The sequence below is a fragment of the Leucopleurus acutus genome, assembly GCF_964270905.1.
Source record: "Leucopleurus acutus genome assembly, chromosome: 4".
Lineage (NCBI taxonomy): Eukaryota > Metazoa > Chordata > Mammalia > Artiodactyla > Delphinidae > Leucopleurus > Leucopleurus acutus.
Genome location: NC_139146.1, coordinates 119,345,230 through 119,372,987, shown reverse-complemented (window position 1 = coordinate 119,372,987; position 27,758 = coordinate 119,345,230). Strand labels below are relative to the sequence as shown.

General features: G+C 37.4%; 1 protein-coding gene across 7 annotated transcripts in view; it reads left to right on the top strand.

The window, feature by feature from the left end:
• WDFY3 (WD repeat and FYVE domain containing 3) overlaps positions 1-27,758 on the top strand; it is a 261,585-nt gene that overhangs the window by 215,701 nt on the left and 18,126 nt on the right. For all 7 annotated transcript variants that reach the window (XM_082838933.1, XM_082838932.1, XM_082838927.1 and 4 more), the window contains 11 exons: positions 2,194-2,342; positions 4,052-4,172; positions 4,687-4,772; positions 6,292-6,372; positions 14,039-14,093; positions 14,352-14,471; positions 16,318-16,435; positions 17,486-17,592; positions 19,124-19,277; positions 24,711-24,802; positions 25,027-25,239. In XM_082838933.1, coding sequence (XP_082695059.1) covers positions 2,194-2,342; positions 4,052-4,172; positions 4,687-4,772; positions 6,292-6,372; positions 14,039-14,093; positions 14,352-14,471; positions 16,318-16,435; positions 17,486-17,592; positions 19,124-19,277; positions 24,711-24,802; positions 25,027-25,239 — 1,296 coding nt within the window. The remainder of the gene's footprint in view (positions 1-2,193; positions 2,343-4,051; positions 4,173-4,686; positions 4,773-6,291; positions 6,373-14,038; positions 14,094-14,351; positions 14,472-16,317; positions 16,436-17,485; positions 17,593-19,123; positions 19,278-24,710; positions 24,803-25,026; positions 25,240-27,758) is intronic.

Below are 27,758 nucleotides of genomic sequence, written 5' to 3'. Positions count from 1 at the left end.
CCTATACCTCTGTAATTCCAGTAACCACACAAGCAACTTCAACTAGCCCATCATCCCCAGCCTTGTACTTAACCCCTGCTTTGCTTCATTCACAAAAGACTGCTTTGCCTTCCTGTTTCTCTCAGCCTCTTACACCCTGCGACCCCTCCAGGCTCACTTTACTGACTCTGCCATGTAGCCTGAGCCCCCTGCATTTTGTCCCTTGCATTTTGTCCTTGCAGTTCGGTACATCCATGATATTTCTTTACTCTGCGCTTTACTCATTGTGTTCTCTGCCTAAATGCCCCTCTTTCCATCACTTGCATAACCTCTGTCCTAGTAACTCCCATTTGATGCAACATCATTTATCTGGATGTCTTTAATGCTCACACAGAGGAAGCTTTCCTTCACTGTCTTGCCAGCTCAGGCTTAGTTAGACACCCTCCTCTATGCTTTTATAGCACCTTATATATATCACTCATTTTATCATGTTATTATTATTTGTTCCTGTGTCTGTCTCTTCACCTAGATAGTGAGCTCTTTTGAGGCAGGCACTGTTTCTTATTTCTGTCCCAGTGCTTTACACAGTTTCACTCACCTGATAGAAACTCAGTAAACCTTGAATGAAGGAGTGATTGGTTGAATAAATAAAGGGATAAATGAGTAAAGGAATGAATGAATTGAATGTATAGTGAGTATCACCTTTTTAAAGGTTGTTTTGCCTATTATATTAGATCTTGGTATAACACTTGAAATCTTATCCACTAAGAAATAGTAACTAGAAATTAGGGTTTAATTTTTTAAATTCTGTTCAAATATATGGCCTGATTAGTCTTAAATGAAAACATAAAAAGAAAAAAGTATGTAACTATAAAAGTCCATTAGATCTGAAGGAAGTACAAGAGAGGCTTCTAGGGTCTTGGGAATGTTCTGTTTCTTGATCTGGATGCTGGTTGCATCATATTTTAAGCATTTGAAAATTCATCAAGCTATGCACTTATGAAATAAACATTTTTTTCTGTGTGTATTATTACAATAGAGTTATTTTAAAAGTATGTCAGTTTTTCTCCTGTAACATTCTAAGTTTTTATTATTGAAGTAGTTCAGATGTGGTGATGAAAATTAACTTATATTTGCATATTTTAGAAAATCTATTTTCTGATGCTGTCATTTTTTTAACTTTTTAAACTCATGAGTACAGTTTTTGCTCTAATTGCTTTAAGTTTGAATAGTGAAGGAGGTGTATTTAGACTGACATTTATTTGACATTTGTTTGACTCTGATTTAATTGCTGATTTTTTTTCCTTGATTCGTGTTGAACTGAGTGCAAGAAAGAATTTTTACTAAGGACTAGATCCTGCCTGTTGGAAAGAAAACACTGCTAACATTGAGAGATTTAGCAAGTCCTTCCTTCTATGAGGAAAATGCAACTTCTGCCAAGTTTGGCTTTTTACAATGGCACAACAGGCTGCCAGGCAGGCAGACTCCAGTGGAGAGCAAATAGAGACAAATTCCACAACTCCAGTTCCAGGGGTTGTTATGGAAAAAGAGGAAAGTAAGCTATGTGGAAGAGAAGACAGCCAACAGTTCCTAACATGATTATGTACATTGTCTCACTAACTCTCATGACAAACCAATGAAGTATATTTGAAACTTATATGAAGACACAGAAGCCCAGAAACATTAAGAAATTTGACCAAATCTATAGTTAAACAACAGAACTGGTAATTCACTCAGGATTGTCAGGCTCTGCATACCTTTTTCACTCTGTATCATCCTGCCTGGCCCAGGGCACAATCCTAATCTCCTCGCATGTATGCCTCAATTCTCTTTCCTGCAAAGTTTGTGTCTGTCTCCTTCCTTTTCTAACTTGTTCATTGACTGTAAAGCCTAGTACACATGTGCCTAGCACGGAGTTAGTACTGAGTGAATATTGGGATAAGTGGATTGGGTGGATGGATATGAGTAATGGTTGTTTCCTTTTACTAAAGTCAGCTGCAACTCAGACTGCAATCTTAGCTATTCTTTTTAATATGCTTAAACTCTGGTTAATATGCTTAGCTCAGGGGATGCCATCACAGAGTGACATCTTCATAAAATCTTGTTTGCCCATTAAATCCATGTTTAAAGACATTTTGCTTCATTTATATCAAAAACAGAAATTACCTGATTTTTAAAAACTGTATTAATGAATGTTTATGGTTTTCTTTTTAGATCCAACACATGTACCGCTGTGCTCGAGTCCAGGGCCTAGATACCAGTGAAGGGCTACTTCTTTTTGGTAAAGAGCATTTTTATGTGATTGACGGATTTACAATGACAGCAACCAGGGAAATAAGAGATATTGAAACCTTACCTCCAAAGTAAGTGAATGAAGAGATACAAAGTACAGCTATCTTTAGAAAGCAATACATCTACATGGATTTGTTTGCTTTTTTTCTTTTTTTTTTGGCTGCATTGGGTCTTCATTGCTGCGCACAGGCTTTCTCTAGTTGCGGCGAGCGGGGGCTACTCTTTGTTGTGGTGCGCAGGCTTCTCACTGCAGTGGCTTCTCTTGTTGCGGAGCATGGGCTCTAGGTGCGCAGGCTTCAGTAGTTGTGGCACGCAGGCTCAGTAGTTGTGGCTCACAGGCTCTAGAGCGCAGGCTCAGTAGTTGTAGCACACGGGCTTAGTTGCTCTGCAGCATGTGGGATCTTCCCAGACCAGGGCTCAAAACTGCGTCCCCTGCTTGGCACACGGATTCTTAACCACTGTGCCACGAGGAAAGTCCTACATAGTTATTTTTAATGCAAAAATTGTGTTTCAAGTAATGTTATCTCTCGGTTTTTGTGCATCCATCATTAAATATTCACCAGAGTAATAGTTATTTCAAGGCTATAAGAGACAAATTTACCTTATTTATCAAAACGAAAACTAAATAAAATTTATTGCTATGCATTAATAGCACTAGATATAATACAAGTTCCTTGTATTATAATCTATATATTTATAAAGTTATTATGAATTTGTAAATTGTTCTTTTTTTCAAATTTCAGTGCGAACACAGTTGTAGAGAACATACAGGCAGTTATATAATACTCTTACAAATGTAAAAGTATCCATGTCCTCTGAGTACCCTAGAAGCAGTGTGACTGAAGCACAGGCAGGAATTAACTGAGTTTATCCATCTTCCTTTTCTTCTGCCAGCCCTATGATGGACGTGATAGTGGGTAATGGAAAACCCAGAGACAGACAAAGCCCAAAGGAAGATGAAAAAGCTTAAAGCTTAGAAAATCAACATGCTCTTCTCTTCCTTTAACATTTTGAACACCTAACATGCACTGTGAATGTGGACATGGTCATCTTCATTGCTAGGAGATATTTCAAATAATTACTTTCAGTAGCAGTCAGGGCCACATTATGACTTTTACGGTCCTCTTCCTACATATAAAGATACCTAAAATGATGTTTTTCTGACTGTGTTGGTTTAAAGATGAATATATTCATATTATATATTTAAACATTTTCTTCTACCTAAAAATTCAGTTTTTTGGGCTTCCCTGGTGGCGCAGTGGTTGAGAGTCCGCCTGCCGATTCAGGGGACGTGGGTTCGTGCCCCGGTCCGGGAGGATCCCACGTGCCGCGGAGCAGCTGCGCCCGTGAGCCATGGCCGCTGAGCCTGTGCGTCCGGAGCCTGTTGCTCCGCAGCGGGAGAGGCCACAGCAGTGAGAGGCCCGCGTACCACAACAACAACAACAAAAAGTTGTTTTTTCTCTTGATTTTAAAAGAAATTAAAACATTTTCTTGGCCCCCCTAAAAGAATATAGGCCTTGGCACTTGCCAGCTGTGCCTGAAAAATAAGCCCTGACAGCATGAATAGTATTTTTTTAAAGTTATATTCATCAAAGGGGGTTTCTGGTATACTGAATAGCTACCAAATTATTCTCTTAAAGGTATGTCTTTTTTGAACTAAATATTCAGATATATCGATTCCTGCTTCTCTTCACATGTTGAAAATAACACACTCTTTATTGAACAGTGAATTTATCTCTTGCTGTGTTTTTATTATCTCCTTTCTCTGGGCTGCCTATAGTATGCATGAGCCAATTATCCCTAGAGGAGCCAGGCAAGGCCCCAGTCAACTCAAGAGAACATGCAGCATTTTTGCCTATGAAGATATCAAGGAAGTTCATAAAAGGAGGTATCTCCTACAGGTGGGTTGATTTAGTAGTAATAAATGTTTTGTCAGGTTCCTTTACTTAGAGGATGTATACATGATAGGATCCACATTATTCCTTAGAGTATTAGATTTGGTTGTATGATAGACAAGCTCATGTCACATGGGTGCATAACTTTACAATACATCCCCCTTCTTAATAAAAAAAAAAACCTAAAACTTTGAGTGATATGTTGTTATCCATCTTTCCCTATAGCTATCCAAATTTATATTATAATTTTCTTTGTATATAAAAATTGCATTCTCACTATAAATTTACAAAATTTTATAATTATTTTACCATTATTCTGTTAACGTTTTTAGAAACAAATTGAGCAGAATAAACTGGCACTGTTTATTGTGTAATTTAATTTGCTGGGAATTCATGACTCTAAAAATGTTCTTCAGTCAACAAGTTAATTTCTTCAGCATTATAGAAATTCATAGTGGAAAAGTTAATATATAACCCTATTTGTGTTTTTTCTTAATGTTTTTCTCTCTGATCATTTCAGCCTATTGCTGTGGAAGTTTTCTCTGGAGATGGACGGAATTACCTCCTTGCTTTTCAGAAAGGAATTAGAAACAAAGTCTATCAAAGGTATTGTTTATTAGAAATACTTCATAATGCTGTCATGGGAAGAAATGGGAGGTAAAGCATTGCCAGTTCAGCTAGTTTTTTAAAAATCTGTTAAATCCATGAATTAACTTCTTTGAAGAAAATGTTTGTTTCATTTTTGCCAGCCTCTTGAAATGTGATTCTTCTGATGCTATTCTATTTTGAAATCACATTTTTCTTTCTGGTAACTTGTAGTAGATATCATCAAAAGCCACCTTAGTGATAAAGTCCCATGTCTCTCAGTGTAAAAGGATGATGAAACTGGAGCTTAAAAAAATAATACTTCAGATTCAAAATAGGCTTCTTTCATATTTACCAAAATGAAGACAGTGTCATACCTTGCTATTGAATGCAGAGCCTGAGTTTCCTTAGAATTTGTATTCATATGAAACTTTGCTGACTTTGGAAGAGAAGTTGGATACCTTCATCCTTGAAAAAGTAGCATAGCCAAGTAAAGCAGATGATGTAATCTAACCATATTTCATTTTTGGTAAACTGTGTTTAAATTTTATCTTATAAAAGAAAAATAGTATATTTCCATGTGCTTCAGAATACTTCTGTTGGCATGTGAATAGTAAGGCTTTTATGAACTTATCATAATATAATAGGAGAGCCCTCTTATTCTTTGAAGAGTGGTGTAGATCCTGGCAATCCCTCTATTAGAGAAGTTTTGTATTTCAAGTGAGGAATAACTAATACCAAGCAACATTGCTTATCATTGCAGTACAGTAATACTACCTGTGAGCACGAGGGAAATGAGGGAGTTTCTTCAAATAAAGTGCCTGTGGATGTTGATTGGGAAGAGCTAAGTAAATGACTGAAATTTTAGTTACCTATCTTATGAATTTCTAAAGGTGATATTGCTTTTGGTGTTAATAAATTATCTGCTCTTCCCAACTAGAACCTGTGGCAAGGAGATGAGATTGTCTTTATATGAGAAATGTCTGTGTATATGCCAAGTTCAAGGTCTACATTCATTCCAAGAATTTTCCCACAATTCTTTTTTGCTCTTAAAAAATGTATGTTGACATTATGAGCAACTCTGAAAATAATTATAGTAGTGTCACATAAAGGTTCTTATCATGTATATATTTTCATTTGTTAGAGATGTCTCTGTCCTATCATTTGTTTAGCTGTTAGCACTATTGACTGTCATGTGAATATTTAGCTTTTAATCACTCTTTAGGACATCATTAAGTTGAGTTAATTCCTGTGATTCAGTGTGTCAGGGCTTTTCTTCAAGTAATGTGGCAGCATATGTAAAAATCCAAAATGACAGATTTTGCTATGGATCTTTATATTTGGCTTTGGAAGCCATCATCCTACCCTTTTTTGTTAAAGAATGTTCTAATTATTGTATATTCCCTTTGCCTGCCATTTACTGAGTAGTGGTGGGGTAAATGCAGCAATTAAGATCTAAATGAATCATGCTTTTGTAAGTTCCCATTAGATCCTGACTGAAACATCATTTCCAATTTTATACTGTTTTTAAATTTTCCAGGTTTTTGGCTGTAGTGCCATCTCTAACTGACAGTTCAGAGTCTGTGTCTGGGCAACGACCAAACACAAGCGTGGAGCAGGGGTAGGTTGCTTGCTTCTTGCACATTATAGTTTAATACTGCAGTTGGATCATTTCTATCTGGACAGTACTATTTAATATTTTTAATGAGTGTTCTGCCACCCCACCCCAACCCCCAGGGGTTTGCAAAAAATTTTAACTACTGAAAACTAGAAAAAAAAAAAAGAAAATGTATGCATGATGGCTCATGTCAGATCAGTGTCAAATTGATCACATTTTTATCAATTCCCTTTAATCTTTTAAGCGTGCATATATTCCTATGTGCACAATTGAGTCCATACTAAAAACACAGATTTTTATTCTGCGTCTTTTATTCAGTCTTATATGTAAATATTGCCTCCTGGTTTTAAAAAAATTCTTTAGAAACTTTGCCTTTATTTACTAGCCCTTCATCATATGTATAAAGCATTCTCTTGTTCTTGGATATTTCATCTTTATCAGGTTTCCCTGTTATAATAATGGAAATGTGATACCTCATTATTTTTTTAGGATAAAATTCCCGTAGTAAAATAGTATGAATTTTAAGACTCTTAATATGCAAAACCAACTAGATTTCTATAAAAATTATACACATCTATATTCCACCGATAGTGGATAAGTTAGCTTATCTCAATAGATACCAGCTTTTTATATTTACTTTTTCACTTTTACCGATGTTTAAAGATGCTTTGTTTTTAAATGTGCATTTCTTTTCATATTAGAAATCTTGAGCTCTGTATATATTTGTTAGCCATTTAAAATAATCATTTATGAGTTATCTGTAACTTTTGCCCATTTTTTTCCACAGAGTTCTTTATTGGTGGTGGTGGTGGTTTGGGTCTTTTTGTAGTTTTTTTTTTTTTTCCAGATATAATTGACATTACATTAGTTTTAGGTGAACAATATAATAATTCAATTTTGTATATATTGTGAAATGACCACCTCAGTAAGTCTAGTTAACATTTCCTCTGAATCCTTATTATCAATGTGCATGAGATTTTTTGGTAATAGCATATTATCCCTTTGCTTGTCATATTTGTTACAAATTGCCAAGTTTTCTCTTAATTTTTTTTTCTTACATTTAAAAATAAACTTCTGTTTTTGTGTGTTCAAACCTATCAGTGGTTCCTTTGTGCTCTTTTCAGCTGCTTTTAATCTTAGGAAGTCTTTTGGATGATAAAGCCATTTCAAGAATCTGTATACCTAGCTTCATTTTCGGGTACTCAGGAACTGGTAGCCCTTTATAATCCATTAGAAAAGAAGCAGTAGACAGCAGAAGCAAGAAGAACTACAATCCTGCAGCCTGTGGAAAGAAAGCCACATTCACAGAAAGATAGACAAAATGAAAAGGCAAAGGACTATGTGCCACATGAAGGAACAAGACAACACCCCAGAAAAACAACTAAATGAAGTGGACCTAGGCAACCTTCCAGAAAAAGAATTCAGAATAATGATAGTGAAGATGATCCAGGACCTCGGAAAAAGAATGGCAGCAAAGATCGAGAAGACGCAAGAAATGTTTAACAAAGACCTAGAAGAATTGAAGAACAAACACCTAAAAGAATTAAAGAACAGACAAACAGAGATGAACAATACAATAACTGAAATGAAAAATATACTAGAAGGAATCAATAGCAGAATAACTGAGGCAGAAGAATGGGTAAGTGACCTCTAAGACAGAATGGTGGAATTCACTGCCGGGGAACAGAATAAAGGGAAAAGAATGAAAAGAAATAAAGACAGCCTAAGAGACCTCTGGGACAACATTAAATGCATCAACATTTGCATTATAGGTGTCCCAGAAGAAGAGAGAGAGAAAGGAACCAAGAAAATATTTGAAGAGGTTATAGTCAAAAACTTCCCAAACTTGGGCAAGAAAATAGCAAATCTAGGAAGCACAGAGAGTCCCAGGCAGGATAAACCCAAGGAGAACACCAAGACACATAGTAATCAAATTGACAAAAATTAAAGACAAAAATTATTAAAAGCAACAAGGGAAAAATGACAAGTAACATACAAGGGAACTCCCATAAGGTGAACAGCTGATTTCTCAGCAGAAACTCTACAAGCCACAAGGGAGTGGCACAATATATTTAAAGTGATGAAAGGGAAGAACCTACAACCAAGATTACTCTACCCAGCAAGGAACTCATTCTGATTCAATGGAGAAATCAAAAGCTTTACAGACAAGCAAAGCTAAGAGAATTCAGCACCACCAAACCAGCTCTACAACAAATGCTAAAGGGACTTCTCTAAGTGGGAAAAACAAGAGAAGAAAAGGACCTACAAACAAACCCAAAACAATTAAGAAAATGATAATAGGAACATACATATTGATAATAACCTTAAATGTGAATGGATTAAATGCTCCAACCAAAAGACACAGGCTCGCTGAATGGATACAAAAGCAAGACCCATATATATGCTGTCTACAAGAGACCCACTTCAGACCTGGGGACACATACAGACTGAAAGTGAGGGAATGGAAAAAGATATTCCATGAAAATGGAAATCAAAAGAAAGCTGGAGTAGCAATACTCATATCAGATAAAATACACTTTAAAATAATGTTACAAGAGACAAGGAAGGATACTACATAATGATCAAGGGATAAATCCATGAAGAAGATGTAACAATTATAAATATATATGCACCCAGCATAGGAGTACCTCAATACATAAGGCAAATGCTAAAAGCTATAAAAGAGGAAATTGACAGTAACACAATAATAGTGGGGGACTTTAACACCTCAACTACACCAATGGACAGATCATCCAGACAGAAGATTAATAAGGAAACACAAGCTTTAAAAGACACAAGAGACCAGATGGATTTAATTGATATTTATAGGACATTCCATCCAAAAACAGCAGATTACACTTTCTTCTCAAGTGCACATGGAACATTCTCCAGGATAGATCAAATCTTGGGTCACAAATCAAGCCTTGGTAAATTTAAGAAAATTGAAATCATATCAAGCATTTTTTCCGACCACAATGCTATGAGATTAGAAATAAATTACAGGGAAAAAACATAACACAGACACATGGAGGCTAAACAATACATTACTAAATAACCAAGAGATCACTGAAGAAATCAAAGAGGAAATCAAAAAATACCTGGAGTCCACTGACAACAAAAACACGATGATCCAAAACCTATGGGATGCAGCAAAAGCAGTTCTAAGACAGAAGTTTATAGCAATACAGTCCTACCTCAAGAAACAAGAAATATCTCAAATAAACAATCTAACCTTACACCTGAAGCAACTAGAGAAAGAAGAACAAATTAAACCCAAAGTTAGGAGAAGGAAAGAAATCATAAAGATCAGAGCAGAAATAAATGAAATAGAAACAAAGAAAACAGTAGCAAAGATCAATAAAACTAAAAGCTGGTCCTTTGAGAAGATAAACAAAATTGATAAGCCTTTAGCCAGACTCATCAGGAAAAAGAGGGAGAGGACTCAAATCAATAAACTTAGAAATGAAAAAGGAAAAGTTACAATGGACACCGCAGAAATACAAAGAATCATAAGAGACTACTGCAAGCAGCTCTATGCCAATAAAATGGACAACCTGGAAGAAATGGACAAATTCTTAGAAAGGTATAACCTTCCGAGACTGAACCAGGAAGAAATAGAAAATATGAACAGACCAATCACAAGTAATGAAATTGAAACTGTGATTTAAAATCTTCCAACAAACAAAAGTCCAGGACCAGATGGCTTCACAGGTGAATTCTGTCAAATATTTAGAGAAGAGCTATCACCCATCCTTCTTAAACTCTTCAAAAAAATTGCAGAGGAAGGAACACTCCCAAACTCATTCTACAAGGCCACCATCACCCTGATACCAAAACCAGACAAAGATACTACAAAAAAAAAAAATTATAGACCAATATCCCTGATGAATATAGATGCAAAAATCCTTAACAGAATTCTAGCAAACAGAATCCATCAGCACATTAAAAGGATCATACACCATGATCAAGTGGGATTTATCCCAGGGATGCGAGAATTCTTCAATATATGCAAATCAATCAATTTGATACACTGTATTAACAAATTGAAGAATAAAAACCATATAATCATCTCAATAGACATAGAAAAAGCTTTTGACAAAATTCAACACTCATTTATGATAAAACCTCTCCAGAAAGTGGGCATAGAGGGAACCTACCTCAACGTAACAAAGGCCATATACGACAAACCCACAGCAAACATCATTCTCAATGGTGAAAAACTGAAAGCATTTCCTCTAAGATCAGGAACAAGACAAGGATGTCCACTCTCACCACTGTTATTCAACATCGTTTTGGAAGTCCTAGCCATGGCAATAAGAGAAGAAAAAGAAATTAGAGGAATACAAATTGGAAAAGAAGAAGTAAAACTGTCACTGTTTGCAGATGACATGATACTATACATAGAGAATCCTAAAGATGCCACCAGAAAATTGCTAGAGCTAATCAATGAATTTGGTAAAAGTTGCAGGATACAAAATTAATACACAGAAATCTCTTGCATTCCTATACACTTAACAACAAAAGATCAGAAGGGGAAATTAAGGAAACAATCCCATTCACCACTGCAACAAAAAGAATAAAATATCTAGGAATAAACCTACCTAAGGAGGTAAAAGACCTGTACTCAGAAAACTGTAAGACACTGATGAAAGAAATCAAAGATGACACCAACAGATGTAGAGATATACCATGTTCTTGGATTGGAAGAATCAACATTGTGAAAATAACTATACTACCCAAAGCAATCTGCAAATTCAATGCAATCCCTATCAAGCTACCAATGGCATTTTTCACAGAACTAGAACAAAAAAATTCACAATTTGTATGGAAACACAAAGGCCCCGAATAGCCAAAGCAATCTTGAGAAAGCAAAATGGATCTGGAGGAATCAGGCTCCCTGACCTCAGAGGATACTACAAAGCCACAGTAATCAAGACAGTACGGTACTGGCACAAAAACAGAAATATAGATCAATGGAACAGGATAGAAAGCCCAGAGATAAAACCATGCACATACAGTCACCTTGTCTTTGATAAAAGAGGCAAGAATATATAATGGAGAAAAGACAGCCTCTTCAATAAGTGGTGCTGGGGAAACTGGACTACATGTAAAAGAATGAAATTAGAACAGTCCCTATCACCATACACAAAAATAAATTCAAAATGGATTAAAGACCTAAATGTAAGACCAGACACTATTAAACTCATAGAGGAAAGCATAGGAATAACAACACTCTCTGACATAAATCACAGCAAGATCTTTTTTGACCCACCTCCTAGAGTAATGGAAATAAAAATAAACAAATGGGACCTAGTGAAACTTAAAAGCTTTTGTACAGTAACGGAAACTGTAAACAAGATGAAAAGACAACGCTTAGAATGGGAGAAAATATTTGCAAACAAATCAGCAGACAAAAGATTAATCTCCAAAATATATAAGCCGCTCATGCAGCTCAATATTAAAAAAACAAACAACCTAATCAAAAAATTGGGCAGAAGACCTAAATAGACATTTCTCCAAAGAAGACATACAGATGGCTAACAGACAAATGAAAAGCTGCTCAACATCACTAATTATTAAAGAAATGCAAATGAAAACTACAGTGAGGTATCACCTCACACCAGTTAGAATGGGCATCATCAGAAAATCTACAAACAAGAAAAACTGCAGAGGGTGTGGAGAAAAGGGAACCCTCTTGCACTGTTGGTGGGAATGTAAATTGATACAGCCACTATGGAGATTCCTGAAAATAGAACTACCATATGACCCAGCAGTCCCACTACTGGGCATATACCTAGAGGAAACCTTAATTCAAAAAGACACATGCACCCAGTGTTCATTGCCACACTGTTTTCAATAGCCAAGACATGGAAGCAAACTAAAGTGAAAAACAAATATTGTATATTAACGCATATATGTAGAATCTAGAAAAATGGTACAGATGAACCAGTTTGCAAAGCAGAAATAGAGACACAGATGTAGAGAATAAATGTATGGACACCAAGAGGGCAGAGCCGGGGTGGGTGGGATGAATTGGGAGATTGGGATGGACATATATACTCTAATATGTATAAAATAGATAACTAATAAGAACCTGCTGTATAAAAAAATAAATAAAATTCAAAAGAAAAAGAAGCAGTGCTTTGGGGCTACAAATTAATTATTACAACATGCAAGAAAATAACTTAAAACTTCTGGGGATTCTGTAATTTGTAAATAAAATTTTATTTCAATCTATATGTGTCTAAATATATTAATTTGTGTATTTCTCTTTAACTTACTGCTTTTATTTTTCTTTAGCTGAGATTTACAAATGCTGCTTATATGCTTTTGTTAACCTTAGAAACCTGTTCTATTCCTAATCGTTTGTGTTGCTGTTAAGATAAATATAGGAAGTGAAAGGCTCCCTTAAAGCATACTAAGCCTTTTTTCTAGTTGTAAGCAAATTGCTAGTACTTTTGCTTGCCTAGATAATCTTCAGCTTGCTATTTCATTGTTCTTACTACTGTCTGTGCTGAGTTGGCAGTTCTTGAAGAACTATTGAAAACTCAAAGACAAGAAGCAGAAATTCATTCCCAACTTTAATCTTCTTTTCAATTGTTCCCTTTCCTACAATGTTGAGGAATGATCATAGCTCTTTTTCCAGGGAGAGTACCCTATGTATTCAATTTGCCTGAAGGGAAGAATTTATCTGGAAGTGAAAAGTGGTATCTGTACCTTTGACCTAGATATGTTTATGAACTAAGGTTTACAAATCTCTTAATTTCCTTTCAGACAATAAAATATATAGTTAAGTGCTTTCCTACTTGTTCAGTGGTCAACTCACAATCTTCAGATTAATAATTATCAATATTATAACCTTAAGGTTTTATAGCATTCTAGAAAATCTGCTATAGAAAATGTTCTATAATTTTCTGAACAGCAGTGACTTTCCTGTCATAAAATATTTATATTTTCATTCACTTTTTCAACACCTCTTTTAGGAAATGTACTGTGCACCTACTATGTACAAAATATTGTATACTCTTATCAATTATTCCAATTTAATGTCTTTAGATCAGTTTATATAGAAATTATTGTAAAGGTTAGAAAGTTGAACTAGATCAATGTTTTTCAAACTCATTTTCTGTAACCCACGGTAAAAAATACTACATTGTGGGCTTCCCTGGTGGTGCAGTGGTTGAGAATCCGCCTGCCAATGCAGGGGACATGGGTTCGTGCCCCGGTCCGGGAGGATCCCACGTGCCACGGAGCGGCTGGGCCCGTGGGCCATGGCCACTGGGCCTGCGCGTCTGGAGCCTGTGCTCTGCGATGGGAGGGGCCACAACAGTGAGAGGCCCGCGTAACGCAAAAAAAAAAAAAAAAAAATACTACATTGCATCCCAACTCACACAAACTTAGTTACAAATAGTACAATAAAATTCACAGAAAAGATTTTTCCTTCCTGTATGTAGTGCCTTCCAATGTTTTCTATTTTCTTCAATTTGATTCTGTTATTTCATAATTCAAAATGCTGTTCACAACCCCCTAAACTGATTTCATGACCCACTAATAGGTTGTCCTCCATAGTTTGAAAAATTCGTGGACCATTGACTTAAAATTTTCAGCTTTGTAATTACACATATTTTTAAAGTTATGTTGCCTACAATTTATTATTTGTCATTTTTAGATCTGGGTTGCTTAGCACTCTGGTTGGAGAGAAGTCTGTGACTCAGAGATGGGAGGTAAGTTCAATGAAAATGTAAGCTTCCTTCGTAATTTGTAGCTAGAAAGTATAAGTCATACAGTTAAAAGTACTTTAATAATTTATAAAATATATACCATAGAAAAAAAGTTTTGTTTTTGTTTTTAAGGGAAAAAAATGCTTTATTCTGAAATCTGCAAGAAATTATCCTTTACCTCATTTTGCATATAAATTTTTAAAATTGAATGTAGCAGAAATATTTGATTGCTTTAAAATGAATCTATTTATCTTTCCCAAGAGAGGTGAAATCAGCAACTTTCAGTATTTGATGCACTTGAACACTTTGGCTGGCAGATCATATAATGACCTCATGCAGTATCCTGTCTTCCCCTGGATCCTTGCAGATTACGACTCAGAGGTAAATTTCAAATCATTTTGTGAAAGTGGAACACATTCTCAAAAGTAATTAAAAGATAATGCAGTGGCTGAAATGATTTATATGCTTTATAGTTTAAGTTCTCAAAGGGGACTTACTCCCAAGAAGATGAGAAGAGCTTTAGCTTAGACTTGTACAAAGTTTGGATACTTGATGAACTTCTTGGATTCATGATATCTATTGAATTTCCTAAAGTGCTAATAAATTTGTATCCACTGGAGGATGTCACTGTCCTCTACACTGCAGCCAGCAGGAACAAATCTAATTGAGTCATTCCTCAGTTTTAAATTATTGCATAAATCATCATCACAATTTGGAGAGAATTTTAAAACCTCGGTATAGCACCCTTCACAAAGTAGCTGATACGTAGATCTCCCTCCTGTGCTTCGAGAACCGCTGTCCTGGGCTACCCCGTTCTCTCTCAGCAGCTCTGCCTGTGCTGCTCTCCCTGCCTGCACTTCTCCCCATGCCCATGCCCATCTTCTCTCCCGCTGACAGGTTCCTCTGGCTAGCTGTATTTCATCCTGCAGGACACACTCCAGTATACCTCCGGGGAGCCTTCTGTCCTCTTCCTTCTTCCTCTGTTCCCACACTGCCTTGTAGCTGTATCATGCTGCTTTCTTTTACAGCATGTTGTAGTCATGATTTTTGTCTGACCGTACTCAACTATGAGGTCCTTAAAAACAAAGACTATCTTATGTAGCTCTTAAGTTCCAACCTCTAGAGAAGGGGTCCCCAGCCCCCAGGATCTGATGCCTGATGATCTGAGGTGGAGCTGATGTAATAATAATAGAAGTAAAGTGCACAATAAATGTAATGCGCTTGAATCATCCCAAAACCATCCTCCCCCCCACCGGGCCTTGGAAAAATTGTCTTCCATGAAAACGGTCCCTGGTGCCAAAAAGGTTGGGGACCGCTGCTCTAGAGCAATGCCCGGTTCTTAGTAAATACTTTTAATCTTTGTTGAAATAACCAAAAAATGTATGAATGAGGTATTTTACATGTAGATTTTCAGAGGACAAATACTAACTTGACTTATATTGGTAATGTGGATCAGTTTCTCCTGTTCAAGACTTTTAAAATATAAGTTGGCAAAATTGGTGGGCCATGATGCCCTATAGAAATGACACAAATTACGTATCCCATGGGTATGTACTTCAAATTTCTACTTTTAAAACCCTCAGGAGGTAAATTTTGGTTTCCTTTTAAATACATGAATTAGGTCAGCTAGAAATGAGCTTTTAAAATAATCTCTGGTAGACTGAAAGAAACCATCTCATTTGGAGTCACTTGATCTGGTATGATGTTGTCTTTTGGAGGTGAACAAATTACTGAGTGCTCTAGTTTATTTCACTTCCCTTTCACCTCTAGGAAGAAAATGCTCAGAAGTGAAGTTGGAGTGAAATGGGGGAGAGGGGAAGAGAACAAAAAGGAGATTTGATCCTCCAGTTATGTGGGTGACAGAGGATAAAGATGAATTGGAGCTTTTGTGTCCACAGTCTCCTGCTGTGCCCTTGCCAAGACTGGGAATGGTTTTCCCTCTTATTCCTCATCTCCAAACCTGGATCCTGAGTGCCTTCCTCTGTGAACACTTAATTTCCGAAACAGTTGTCTTCAAGCCAAACCAATTAACAAACTGCCATGTGCCTGTCCATAAAATATGGATAACCAGTAGGTGCATGGCATTGTCTTGGAGTCCAGTTCTGCTGGTGTGACCCCATAGATACTAGCACATTTACAGATCATCATTGCTATAGCCACTGTGTCTACATTGGTGAGAATAGAGGATGTATAGTAATTTGGAATTGGGTTTCGTTTTGTATTTTAGGAGGTAGATCTTACTAATCCCAAGACATTTAGAAACCTGGCTAAGCCAATGGGAGCACAGACAGATGAACGATTAGCTCAGTATAAGAAGCGATATAAAGACTGGGAAGATCCTAATGGTAAGTAACTTTTCCTGTCATGGGACTTTGTACCCAAGTTTCAAAAGTAAGCCATTATGTAGCGGTCTGATGCCCTTCCATCTTTCCCCAGATTGCTTATATATCATTATATCTATATATGTTGCGTATGCACACTTAATACACAACTATCAGAGTAGAAGAATGAGGTTTTGCATGCCAACTGATGGCCATGCTTAGAAGGCATTTTTTAGGTAGCTTGTCAGGTACTGGCAGAAAGCAAAGTATGTCTGCTTTGTCTAGGGTAGAAATTTCCCATCATAATATGCCATTATCTCTAATCGTATTTAGGCCAGAAACTAAACTTTCCTTTATTGACTCTTTTAATTTTTTTTATTGAAGTATAGTTGATTTACAGTGTTTCAGGTGTACAGCAAAGTGATTCAGTCATTCAGTTTTTTCAGATTGTTTTCCATTATAGGAAAACAATCTGAGGCACTTTTTAGAAACCTTTTGCATTAAAAAATTATAGTTGATTACCTTCTAAAATACTACAGTTTACCTACTTATGTTTTTTTATGTTTAATGTTTATCATGTATCCCCTTCAAACAGGCAAAACAAACAAAAGAGAAAAAAACTAAGCCTAACTATATTCCCTGTGTGGAATCCTTTCTTTTTCCTGCAAGGAGACTATGTAATAAAAATTGCATAATATTCGAAGACAACAATTTAGAGAAATTTATACTGTTGCAAAGCTAGAACCTAATAAAAAGTTGCTCATTATCTTGCTTTAGTCAAAGATGGTTTGCTATTAAGGATTACCTGTTACAGTTAGCCTCAAAACATGAATTGCTAGATGTGCTCAGTTTGGGGGAAAGGCACAGAATTATACTAAACTGGATAACTGCCAAACATATAAGTGAGAGGTTGCAGTGTCATCATAAAGTTTTCATGCTGCAAATGCCAGTGCTAATTGCACTTAGTGTCACAGTTATCATATACGTTAGCATTTTCAAGTCTATTGATGAATGCAAATTTTATTTTTCATATTACTCTTTCATTTTCAATTATGCTTTAATTTTCTTGGCAAGGAGAAACTCCAGCCTACCACTATGGGACACACTATTCATCTGCAATGATTGTGGCTTCGTACCTAGTAAGGATGGAGCCCTTCACACAGATATTCCTAAGGCTACAGGTAAAACTCTTAAGTTTAGAATTTTTGCATTTTATTCAAGCCTTTTATTTAAGATTGTTGCTTTTTTCTTTAATGTTGTTACCTTGCCTGACAAGAAGCCCTGTGAAGTTTTTAGTCACAAAAGTAGTCAAAACATAGTGAAAGTGGAATTTCACTGGACCAAAATTGATAAATAAACTAGAATTTGTTTACACTAAACAAGTGCCAGGGTCCTTTAGTCAAATAAGCAAGTAACATATGCTTTCCAGCCAGGTATATGGAATTCAGCCTTAACTGGTTGAATTCAACAAACATTTAAAAAAAAGTAATACTGTCTAGCTCATTTGCTGTCTTCTGTATTATAATTGCCTTTCTCCACATTCTCTTTCATTTATTCAGCAAATATTTGTTGAATACTTACTGTATTCCAGGCACTGGTCTAGGTGCTTAGAGATATCAGTGAATAAAGACAAAAGTCCTGCCTTATGGAATTTATATATTTTAGTTGAGGGAGACAGACAAACAAAATAAGTATATTGTAAAATGTTTCAGAATGTGATAAGTGCTATCAGAAAAATGTAGGTCAGGGAAACGGAATGGGAAGTACAGGAATGGGAGGTGGAGGAGGACATGATGGTCAGAGTAGGTCTCCTTGAAAAGGTGATATCTGAACAGAAACTTGAAGGAGGTGAGGGAGTTACTGGTGCAGATATCTGGAGAAAGTATGTTCCAGGCAGAGAGAACAGCCTATGAGGGGCCCTGAGTCAGGCATATCCCTGAGATGCTTGAGGAACAGCAAGGAAGCCAGTATGTCTGGAGCAGAGTGACTGCAGGGGAAAGCAATAGGGGATGAGGTCAGAGAGGTAGCAGGGGCCAGATGGTGGTAGGCCTTGGTGGCCATTGTATGGACTTCAGCATTTTTACACAGTGAACGTCATTGTAAAGACAAACACACTGTATTCACTCAAACGCAGCATAGGGAGTTGGACTGAGGAAGGGAGTGGTGTTATCTGTGAGGCTGTGTAAGCAAAAGAAATCCCTTTTCTATTTAAATTTGTTTTATCAATCTATAACTTTTTGATCACCTTCCGAGTTCTCCACTTAATTCTCATTGGTGTGAGAACCTGAATGTCATGTTAATTTATAAAATTAGTCAAATACATATATAAACTGAATATTTCCAACTGTAGATGGCTACATTAGAATCTTTTTTTTTTAGGAGAGCATTATCAAACAATGGAGGAACTCCTCAATTTCCTTATAGTCTTGCCCTCTCTAAAAACTGATCTTTTTTTTTAATGACTTTTTAAAGTCTTTGTACTTGGATTTCACTTTGATACAGAGCAAGAGCACCCTTGGTAAGGAGTACCCCGAAAAGAATTAGATTAATTTTCTTTCTGTGATTATTTAAAATTTTGTGTATTTAACATAGGATGATGGGAAATTGAGTTGTCATCAAACATATTTACTTGGGTTTCAAGCCCTTGAACTTGGAAGCTGTGAGGTGGGAGTGGTTCTCTAACAGAAAGGTGCCTTCTCGTTCTGCCCACAGGGAGGCCATTTTGACCTGGCTGACCGGATGTTTCACAGTGTACGCGAGGCCTGGTATTCAGCATCAAAGCACAACATGGCAGATGTAAAGGAACTTATCCCAGAATTTTTTTACTTACCAGAATTCCTGTTCAATTCCAACAACTTTGATCTAGGTATGTAGCACTATGGCACTATCTTAGGATCGTTAGCCAGGAAAAGACCAACAGAAATAAGTCAGTTTTCTGACGATTGTCTGTAGTACACACTGACAAGAAAAGATTTTGTTTCCAGACCAAACTTGGATCCACTCACCCAACATGCAGCAAAGCCAATCTACTGACACTGGGTTGGTCATGGTGAAGGGAAAGGACAGCACTTATTGCAGGGCCAAGCAAGGAGAATGGGCAGCTCATGCTGAAAAGGCCTGAACTCCCCAGTGATGGCTTTCAGAGGAGGGTTTTTAAAAAGTGTGAGGGAGAGGGTCACATGATATGCATTCAGCTTGTGCACAAGTCTACGATTGGTTGACAGTGAGGGTAACAGGGTGATGTTTCGGGAATATCAGTCATCAACCTTCTGGTTCCAACTGGTCTGGGGTCTGTGTGCTGGTGTAGTTAACTTTGTCCACCTGGTAGGGGTTTTAGTATCTGCAAAACAGCTCAAGGACATGGCTCAGGATATTGTCTGTAGCCCTTGAGGAGGAACTAAAGATCCTTGACTTTGCTCTATGGCTAAACTAATATTATTTTGTTTTGCTTGAGTGTTTTCCTTTGTTTCTGCATTTTCTTACTTCTCTGATTAAATTTACTCTTTGGAACTTGGGGTAGGCCTAGAAGGCTAAAGCTTTTCTGCAAACAAGAGGCAGGGGACATGTTGGGGGGCAAGGGAGTATTGTTCTTGGGAAGGCCTTGCAGGTTCCTGCTTGGTTTCTATTTCCTTGTGAGTTTAGCTGCTGCTAATTACAACTGGGTGTATGAGAGTAAATATAACAAAGGAAAATAGATTTATGCCCCCAAATAAGCTGTTTCAAACCTATAGTTTGGGGAAAAATTAAGAATTAACAAATTACATCTAATGGTCAGAATATCATTATTTATTTCAGTGAAAACAAGGGTGAGGTGAAATTTTGTTTGAAAATTAATATGATTGAAACTCACAGCCAAGAGTGGCATATCCATATTTTTCATGTATTGTTTAAATCTTTTGTATTGCCTGAAGCATTCTCAGCTTACATGCTAATAAAATTTAAAGTTAGAATTTCAGAATAACTTTAGGTAAATCCCTTTCTTCATCCTGTTAGGGTACTATTTTCTAGAAAAACAGAACCAAATCAACACTTATAAAAAGGAGAGAAATTTCCTCGGTACTCTTCTCTCTTTATATTGTCCAGCAGTTTCAGGAAGTAGATTTGACCTTGGCTACAGTTTCTTGGAAGACAGTTTGCTGATCTATGTTTCTGAATATTTATTTTTACGACATATCAAAATTCCGTTGTTTCACTTTAGAATATTAGTGCCAGATATTGTTCTGTTTTCATACTTTTTTCATGCTCTGTATCATACTGTATTTAAGAGTTCAACATATAAACCATTACTATACTACCTCATAAAATTCATTAATGGAAAATTCAAGGAATATTCATATCCAATATATTTGAGTGTTTTTTCTTTGTAATATAATTTTTATTTATCTAATTGTTCATCAGCAGCTTGAACCTTGTGAAATTGTAGGTCTAGGTGCAATAGGAAAGGCAGTAAGACTCTCAATAACCCCAGCAAAAGGCCTGAAACTGAGTCTCATTACCTCTGATTGGGCCTGGAGCTCACCCTTGAGCAGCTAAAGACATCAAGTTCTAACACTTAGAGTCGAAGGGAGTGGCAGTTCCTCAAAGAAATAGAGTAGATGGTGAACAGGGAAAAACAACAAATGTGTGCACAGCATTTGAATATGAATGCACGTTAGTGTTTTATTATGTTCACTTATAATTCACCTTTGGAGAATGCTACTTTCTTCCCTAAGGACATCACTTTCAAAGAGACAGATAACGGAGAGGTGCAGAAAGAAAGAGATACCCTCAATATTCCAGAAACAGTCCGTTATAATAATCTATGTCGCAGAAATGTTCTAGCCAGACTACTTACAAACCCAACCAAATCATCTATTTTTAAATAAGTAAATAAAAGAAAGGTCATGTATGTTTGTCATGCTCACCTTCATCTTCCCTCCTTGAAATCACACACGTTAAAAAACACTATTTGCATGTAAGAGCTAAAGCTATAAAACTCAAAAGAAAACATAGGGGTAAATCCTCATGATCTTTGATTTGGATCAACAGCATAGGCAAAAGCAACAAAAAAAGATAAATTGGACTTTATCAAAATTTAAAACTTCTGCATCCAAGGGCATTATGAAGAAAACCTACAGAATGCGAGAAAATATTTGCAAATGATGTATCTTATAAGGGTCTAATATTCAGAATATAAAGAACTCTTACAACTTAACAGCAATAGGTTAAGCAAAAGGGCAAAAGACCTGAATAGCCATTTCTCCAAAGAAGTTATACAAATGGCCAATAAGCATACGAAAAGATCATTAGTCATTAAGGAAATGCATGTCAAAACCACAGTGAGGTACCACTTCACATTCACTAGGGTGGCTGTGATGAAAAAAAAGCACACAAACAGAAGATGACAAGGGCTAGTGAGGATATGGAGAAAGTAGAACCTTTGTATGTTTCTTGTCAGAATGTAAAATGGTTTGGCACTGTGGGAAGCAGTTTGGTAGGAAATGTTGAATTGCCATATGACCAAGCAAATCCACTCCAAGAACTGTCCAGAAGAACTGAAAACAGGGACTTAAACAAAGACCTGTACATGCACATTCATTGCAGCATTATTCACAATAGCCAGATGGCAGAAACAGCCCACATACCTATCAATGGATAAACAAATTGTGGAATATACATATAATGGAATATTATTCAGCCATAAAATGGTATGAAATAATGATAAATGCTACAACATGGATGAACCTCAAAAACATTGCACCAAGTAAAAGAAGCCAGACACAAAAGGTCACATAATGTATGATTTCCACTTACATGGAATGTCCAGAATAGGTAAATCTAGAGAGACAGAACACAGATTGGTGGTTACCAGGGAATGGGAGCAGGGGTGGGGAGGAATGGGGAACAACTGTTTGATTCTTTTAAGATTTCTTTTTTTTTTTTTTGTGGTACGCGGGCCTCTCACTGTTGCGGCCTCTCCCATTGCGGAGCACAGGCTCCGGACGCACAGGCCCAGCGGCCATGGCTCACGGGCCCAGCTGCTCCACGGCATGTGGGATCTTCCCGGACTGGGGCACAAACCCCTGTCCCCTGCATCGGCAGGCGGACCCTCAACCACTGCGCCACCAGGGAAGCCCTAAGATTTCTTTTTGATGTGATGAAAATGTTTTAGGACTAGATAGAAATGGTAGTTGCACAATATTGTGAACGTACGAAATGCCACTGAATTGTTCACTTTAAAATGGTTGATTTTGGGCTTCCCTGGTGGCGCAGTGGTTGAGAGTCCACCTGCCGATGCAGGCGACACAGGTTCGTGCCCCGTTCCGGGAAGATCCCACATGCCGCAGAGCGGCTGGGGCCGTGAGCCATGGCTGCTGAGCTTGCGCATCCGGAGCCTGTGCTCCACAACGGGAGAGGCCACAACAGTGAGAGGCCCGCATACAGGAAAAAAAAAGGTTGATTTTATGTTATGTGAACTTTACCTCAATATAAAGAAAATCAAACAAAACACTGTTGATCTCTCCACCCAGAAAAGATGGTAAATGATATAAAAGAAAGCACTTAGGTTTTTTCCCCTGGCTCTGGAGCAATTAGGTTTTTTTGTCTGGTCTTCTTATCTTTGTACCCTTGGATATACATGGAGGGGAACTGCAGAGTAGCAGAATCAGACCAAGACTTTTCTACAGACTCTTCCCTTTAAATGACATTTTTAAATTATAGATAGTGCTGGTAAAATAAACTTATATCACATAGTATTTAGGGATTATGAGCAAAATTTTGAAAAGTAGATTATATCTCAGGTAGCCTGGGGATTATTACTTGCTTCTTTTTATCAAAAAAAATTATTACTTGCTTCTTATTCTTGTAGGCCTAGAGGGCATTTCAAGGAAGGTGGGGTAAGGGCCTGAGAGAGAGGGGAGGGGCTGTAATAACTTGATTGTTTTATTTTTTTTTAAGTTATATGGTAATTTTTCCAACTAAGTCAAGACATTCCTTTAAACAATAAACTGATTTTTGTATCTCTCACTTATATCACATTGTAAAGAAGCCATCAAATTGCATTGATGAAAACAAGATTATTTCTAAAGGAAATATTTTTACTGGCCCTTACTTGGAAACTGCCTTTTGTGTTCTAAAATGTGAACAATTATACTTCCCTATGAAAATTTATAATTCAGCTTTTTATCTAACCATCTGCCATTAAGCTAATGAGTCAAAATTATTTATAGAGTCATTTTTTTACAGTGACCGTCTGATTTGTGCCTAGGAAAACTCTGTAAGCTAAAATTAACTTTTTGATGTTATTTCGAAAAGAAGAAAAAAACCTATTTCCTCAGATGCCAGTCCCATTTAATGTGTTTTGTTGTCAATAGATTTCATAGCAAACAGTTTCTTTAATATTTTAGAGATTATCTGGCTATGACTTAAAATAACAGTTTACGTGGAATAAATATTACTTTGTTATAAATTATTAAAACTCCCCCCGTAGCCACATAGTCTTCCCCCAATTTTTTTTCTGTTAAATGATATAACAGCCAAAAGTTATATTGTTTCAGATTTTATTTTATTTTATTAATGAGAATCCTTACAGCAAAATACATGTGGGTTCTACAGAGCTCTCTCAAGAATTTAAGAATCAGAAATATGAGTGAACACATGTATTGCAAATATTTCTAGGAGACTGTGGTACTTTTATTTTCCCTTAAGCCAAGAGAGCATTCAGACTGAAAATGGCTGAGGAGTTAGATATTCTTTCAATAACCTCTTCCATGTGAATGGCAGACCAGACAAGAAATTCAGTACTAGGTAACTGCTATTGACTCACCAAGCTTAAAGCATTCTGGAAAAGCCTAAATGAACAGTTTTTGAGAAATTGCTAATGGTCTTACAAATGAGTGGTCTTAAGGGGCTTAAAAATTGATTTGAGCAGTTTTTCCAAACTCAAAACAGTAGACCCATAAAATGTTTCATTCCTGTCCTCAATTAAGTTTCAGAAATGTTGTATCTAATGTCCTTCCTATAGAAGAGCAGTGCCTCCAAGGAGTCTTGCAGGAAAGAAACATGTTTAAGCTTGCATAGCTCAGCATTCCCTGAAGTCATTTGACAGCGGGAGCCCCTCAGTTTTGCTGACACTCAGTTAATTTCTCTGAGGGAGTGCTCGGAGGAGTCGTCTTGGGGAAATACCAGAGTAGATATCTCTGAGGGTCCTTTCTGTGGTAAAATTTTATAGTCCTGGTAATGAAACTAACCCACTATTTCTCTGTTACTTTACTATTTTTCTCATTCTTTTATTTTCTTTTTAATATATCCAATTACACAGGTTGTAAACAAAATGGCACCAAGCTTGGAGATGTTATCCTTCCACCCTGGGCAAAAGGGGACCCACGAGAATTCATCCGAGTGCACCGTGAGGTAATGGCAGTATGCTCTACAATTGAACTGAGATCTCACTGGGTCACTGACCACAGTACAAAGAGAAGACCTTGAGCAATGTATCCCCCATGTGTTTAAGTTACTAATGTTGTTCGTATGAATTTTAGTTATTCTGGTTCCTATAGACCACTGATGAATTCTTTTATTTTCTAAGGAAGTAATAAAAGCCAGCCAGCGACTGAACCTGTGTTTTGAAATTACAGGCTTTGGAATGTGACTATGTGAGTGCCCATCTGCATGAGTGGATTGACTTAATCTTCGGCTATAAACAGCAAGGTCCTGCTGCAGTAGAAGCTGTAAATGTCTTCCATCATCTTTTTTACGAGGGTCAAGTGGATATCTACAACATAAATGACCCACTAAAGGAGACAGCCACCATAGGGTTCATTAATAACTTTGGTCAGATCCCTAAACAGGTATGGATGTTTTTTCCTTATCACTGATATTTTCTGTTACATTTTTTTAAGCTCCGTAATATTTCTATAGATGGTAGATGACCATATAATAATTAAGTTTAGACAGTTTTTAATTAAGAACCATAAATATCACCCAATAGTTTCAGTAGGTCCCTAGATTATTACTTTCTCCTCCCTTTTACAGTCTAGATAAACAGAAACTTTGCTGGTCAAAGAGCAGTTTTCCTCACAGGCCAGTGCTTACCCACACAATTCCTGGCAGGAAGACGGGAAGAGCATGGTCAGGGAAGCAGATGTGGCCTTGGAGGCCACAGGATACACAGAGATGGGGTTTCATCCCACGGCCAGTAAAAAACCAATGCTGACTTTAAGCATTGTCATATAAAGTCGTATTTAGACTTTAGAGATCCCTCTGGTCACAATCTTACACATGCACATGCTGTAGGGGAGCCAGATGAGGAGCAGGAAGCTCTGACAGTGGTTCAGGGAACAGACAGATAGGAGCGGTTTGGATTTGATTATTGGTGTAGGTCTGACAGGTGCTGGGGTGTGAGAGTGCACACCATGGTAACGCCTAGGCCCGGCCCTGCACCAGCTGCTCCAACCACTATCTGGAACCTGGCGAGGAAGACCCAGACCCTCTCAGCACCCAGATGCTGTAGATCTCTCACCTTGGGCAATGAGCGAACCTCTGTTAAGGGAGTTCGTCCCTTCCTCCATCCTCATTGTCTCAGGCACACCAGGAGGGCAGGGTGCACCAGAAGAAACTGCAGCACAGTGGAGAAGGCTAGCTCTGCCGCCCGTTTAGACCACCACCTTTTCCCTAGTGCCCTGGCCTCTGCATTTTGGCCCTGGCTACCCTTCTTTGTTCCTGCTTCAGACATCTCTCCTGGAATCCCTTTTCTTAGGTTAACCAACTTTGAGGTTTCCGGGGTTGACAGTTGGAAACACAGAACAATGGCAAGTCTTTGTTCGTGGAAAAGCCATGATAGACAGCGGGACACCCTGTAACTGCACCACTTACAGTGTAATCTGATTCCCCAATGCAGGAACCATGTTTACTTTTAAAGTGAAATGCTTGTTGATAAACTCTAATCATAGCAGAAGAACCTTAGCCATTTTTTGAGGGTTACAAGTGCGGGAACCGTGTTTCATACCTTCTGGGAAACAAATACTCTGAACAAAAAAATCTAGACACATGCACTGTTGCAGGATTTTTGTTCCACTTTTGAGTTTAAGAGACAAATAGTCTGGGAGATAGAAGAGTTAGGATACTAACATATTTGTAGGACATTACAGGAACTAATAGAGAGTACTTCCAAGTGTAACCATCCTAGAAACAGCTAAGCTTTGTGATCACCATATTGATATATCCTTATATACGCTAGCCTGGCCTGCTCTGTCCTCAGGTCCTTGTAAAGTTCTTCGGTAAATGTTCTTTCATGAACATGCTTTAAAGTATGTGAGTCTTTTTATAGAACTTCAGAGTCTTGTCTCATTATTATCATTTATGAGAAATAGCAGAACCCTGATCCTAAGCCCTGTATGTAGATAAAATGGGAGTTATATGTTTAAAGTTTTGGGAGCCTAAAATGTATATCTTTCTGTATACAAAGCATTTTTTTCTATTACTTCTCCTGGAAATCCAGAATGTCAAATTCACAGAGTGTGATGGTGTTGTAGTCATCTTAAATCTCATTTCATCTAAGGTTTTACAGATAACTTCTTCAAATATCAGTTGTCCATCAAAAAAGAGTCTGCCTATTTTGATGATCTATGGTATTTTTTTTTCTTTTCTTTTTTTCTTTTTTTTTTTTGCGGTACGCGGGCCTCTCACTGCTGCGGCCTCTCCCATTGCAGAGCACAGGCTCCAGGCACGCAGGCCCAGCAGCCATGGCTCATGGGCCTAGCCGCTCCGCGGCGTGTGGGATCTTCCCAGACCGGGGCACGAACCTCTGTCCCCTGCATCGGCAGGCGGACTCTCAACCACTGCGCCACCAGGGAAGCCCGATCTATGGTATTTTAAGAACAGTTATCTTAAATGTATATTAAGACTTTTCAGTTCTTTAGAAATACTGAACAGAAATGCCAAAGATCTTCTTTTCTTTTTTTCGTTTACAACATTGCAAAGTAAAAAGAAGACAACAATGCTCACACTGTCAGCAAATTAGTAGCACCTAAACGATACAGAAATGATGTCACATACAGAAAGCCCATGTTGGAGCCAGAAGTAACCCGGTTAGAGAGAATGGCTGCCTGCCCTCAGTGGCACAGAATGGTATCGCGTTCTAAGAAATTGGTTAATTTTTAAACATCACTGGAAAACAGTTGTCAACCTACTATCATTTGAGGAGATTAATTTCCTTTTGAAAAATTCTTATGAGCTCAGTGTAGCATAGAGCATGCTGGTAACCCAAGGTTTTGTGTAGGAGTCCTGTCCCCACTGACTGCAGCATGAGGTCTCTGGCAACCTTCTGAGCCTTTTTAAATTTCTTTCCTCCAGTGTCAAATGTGATAAT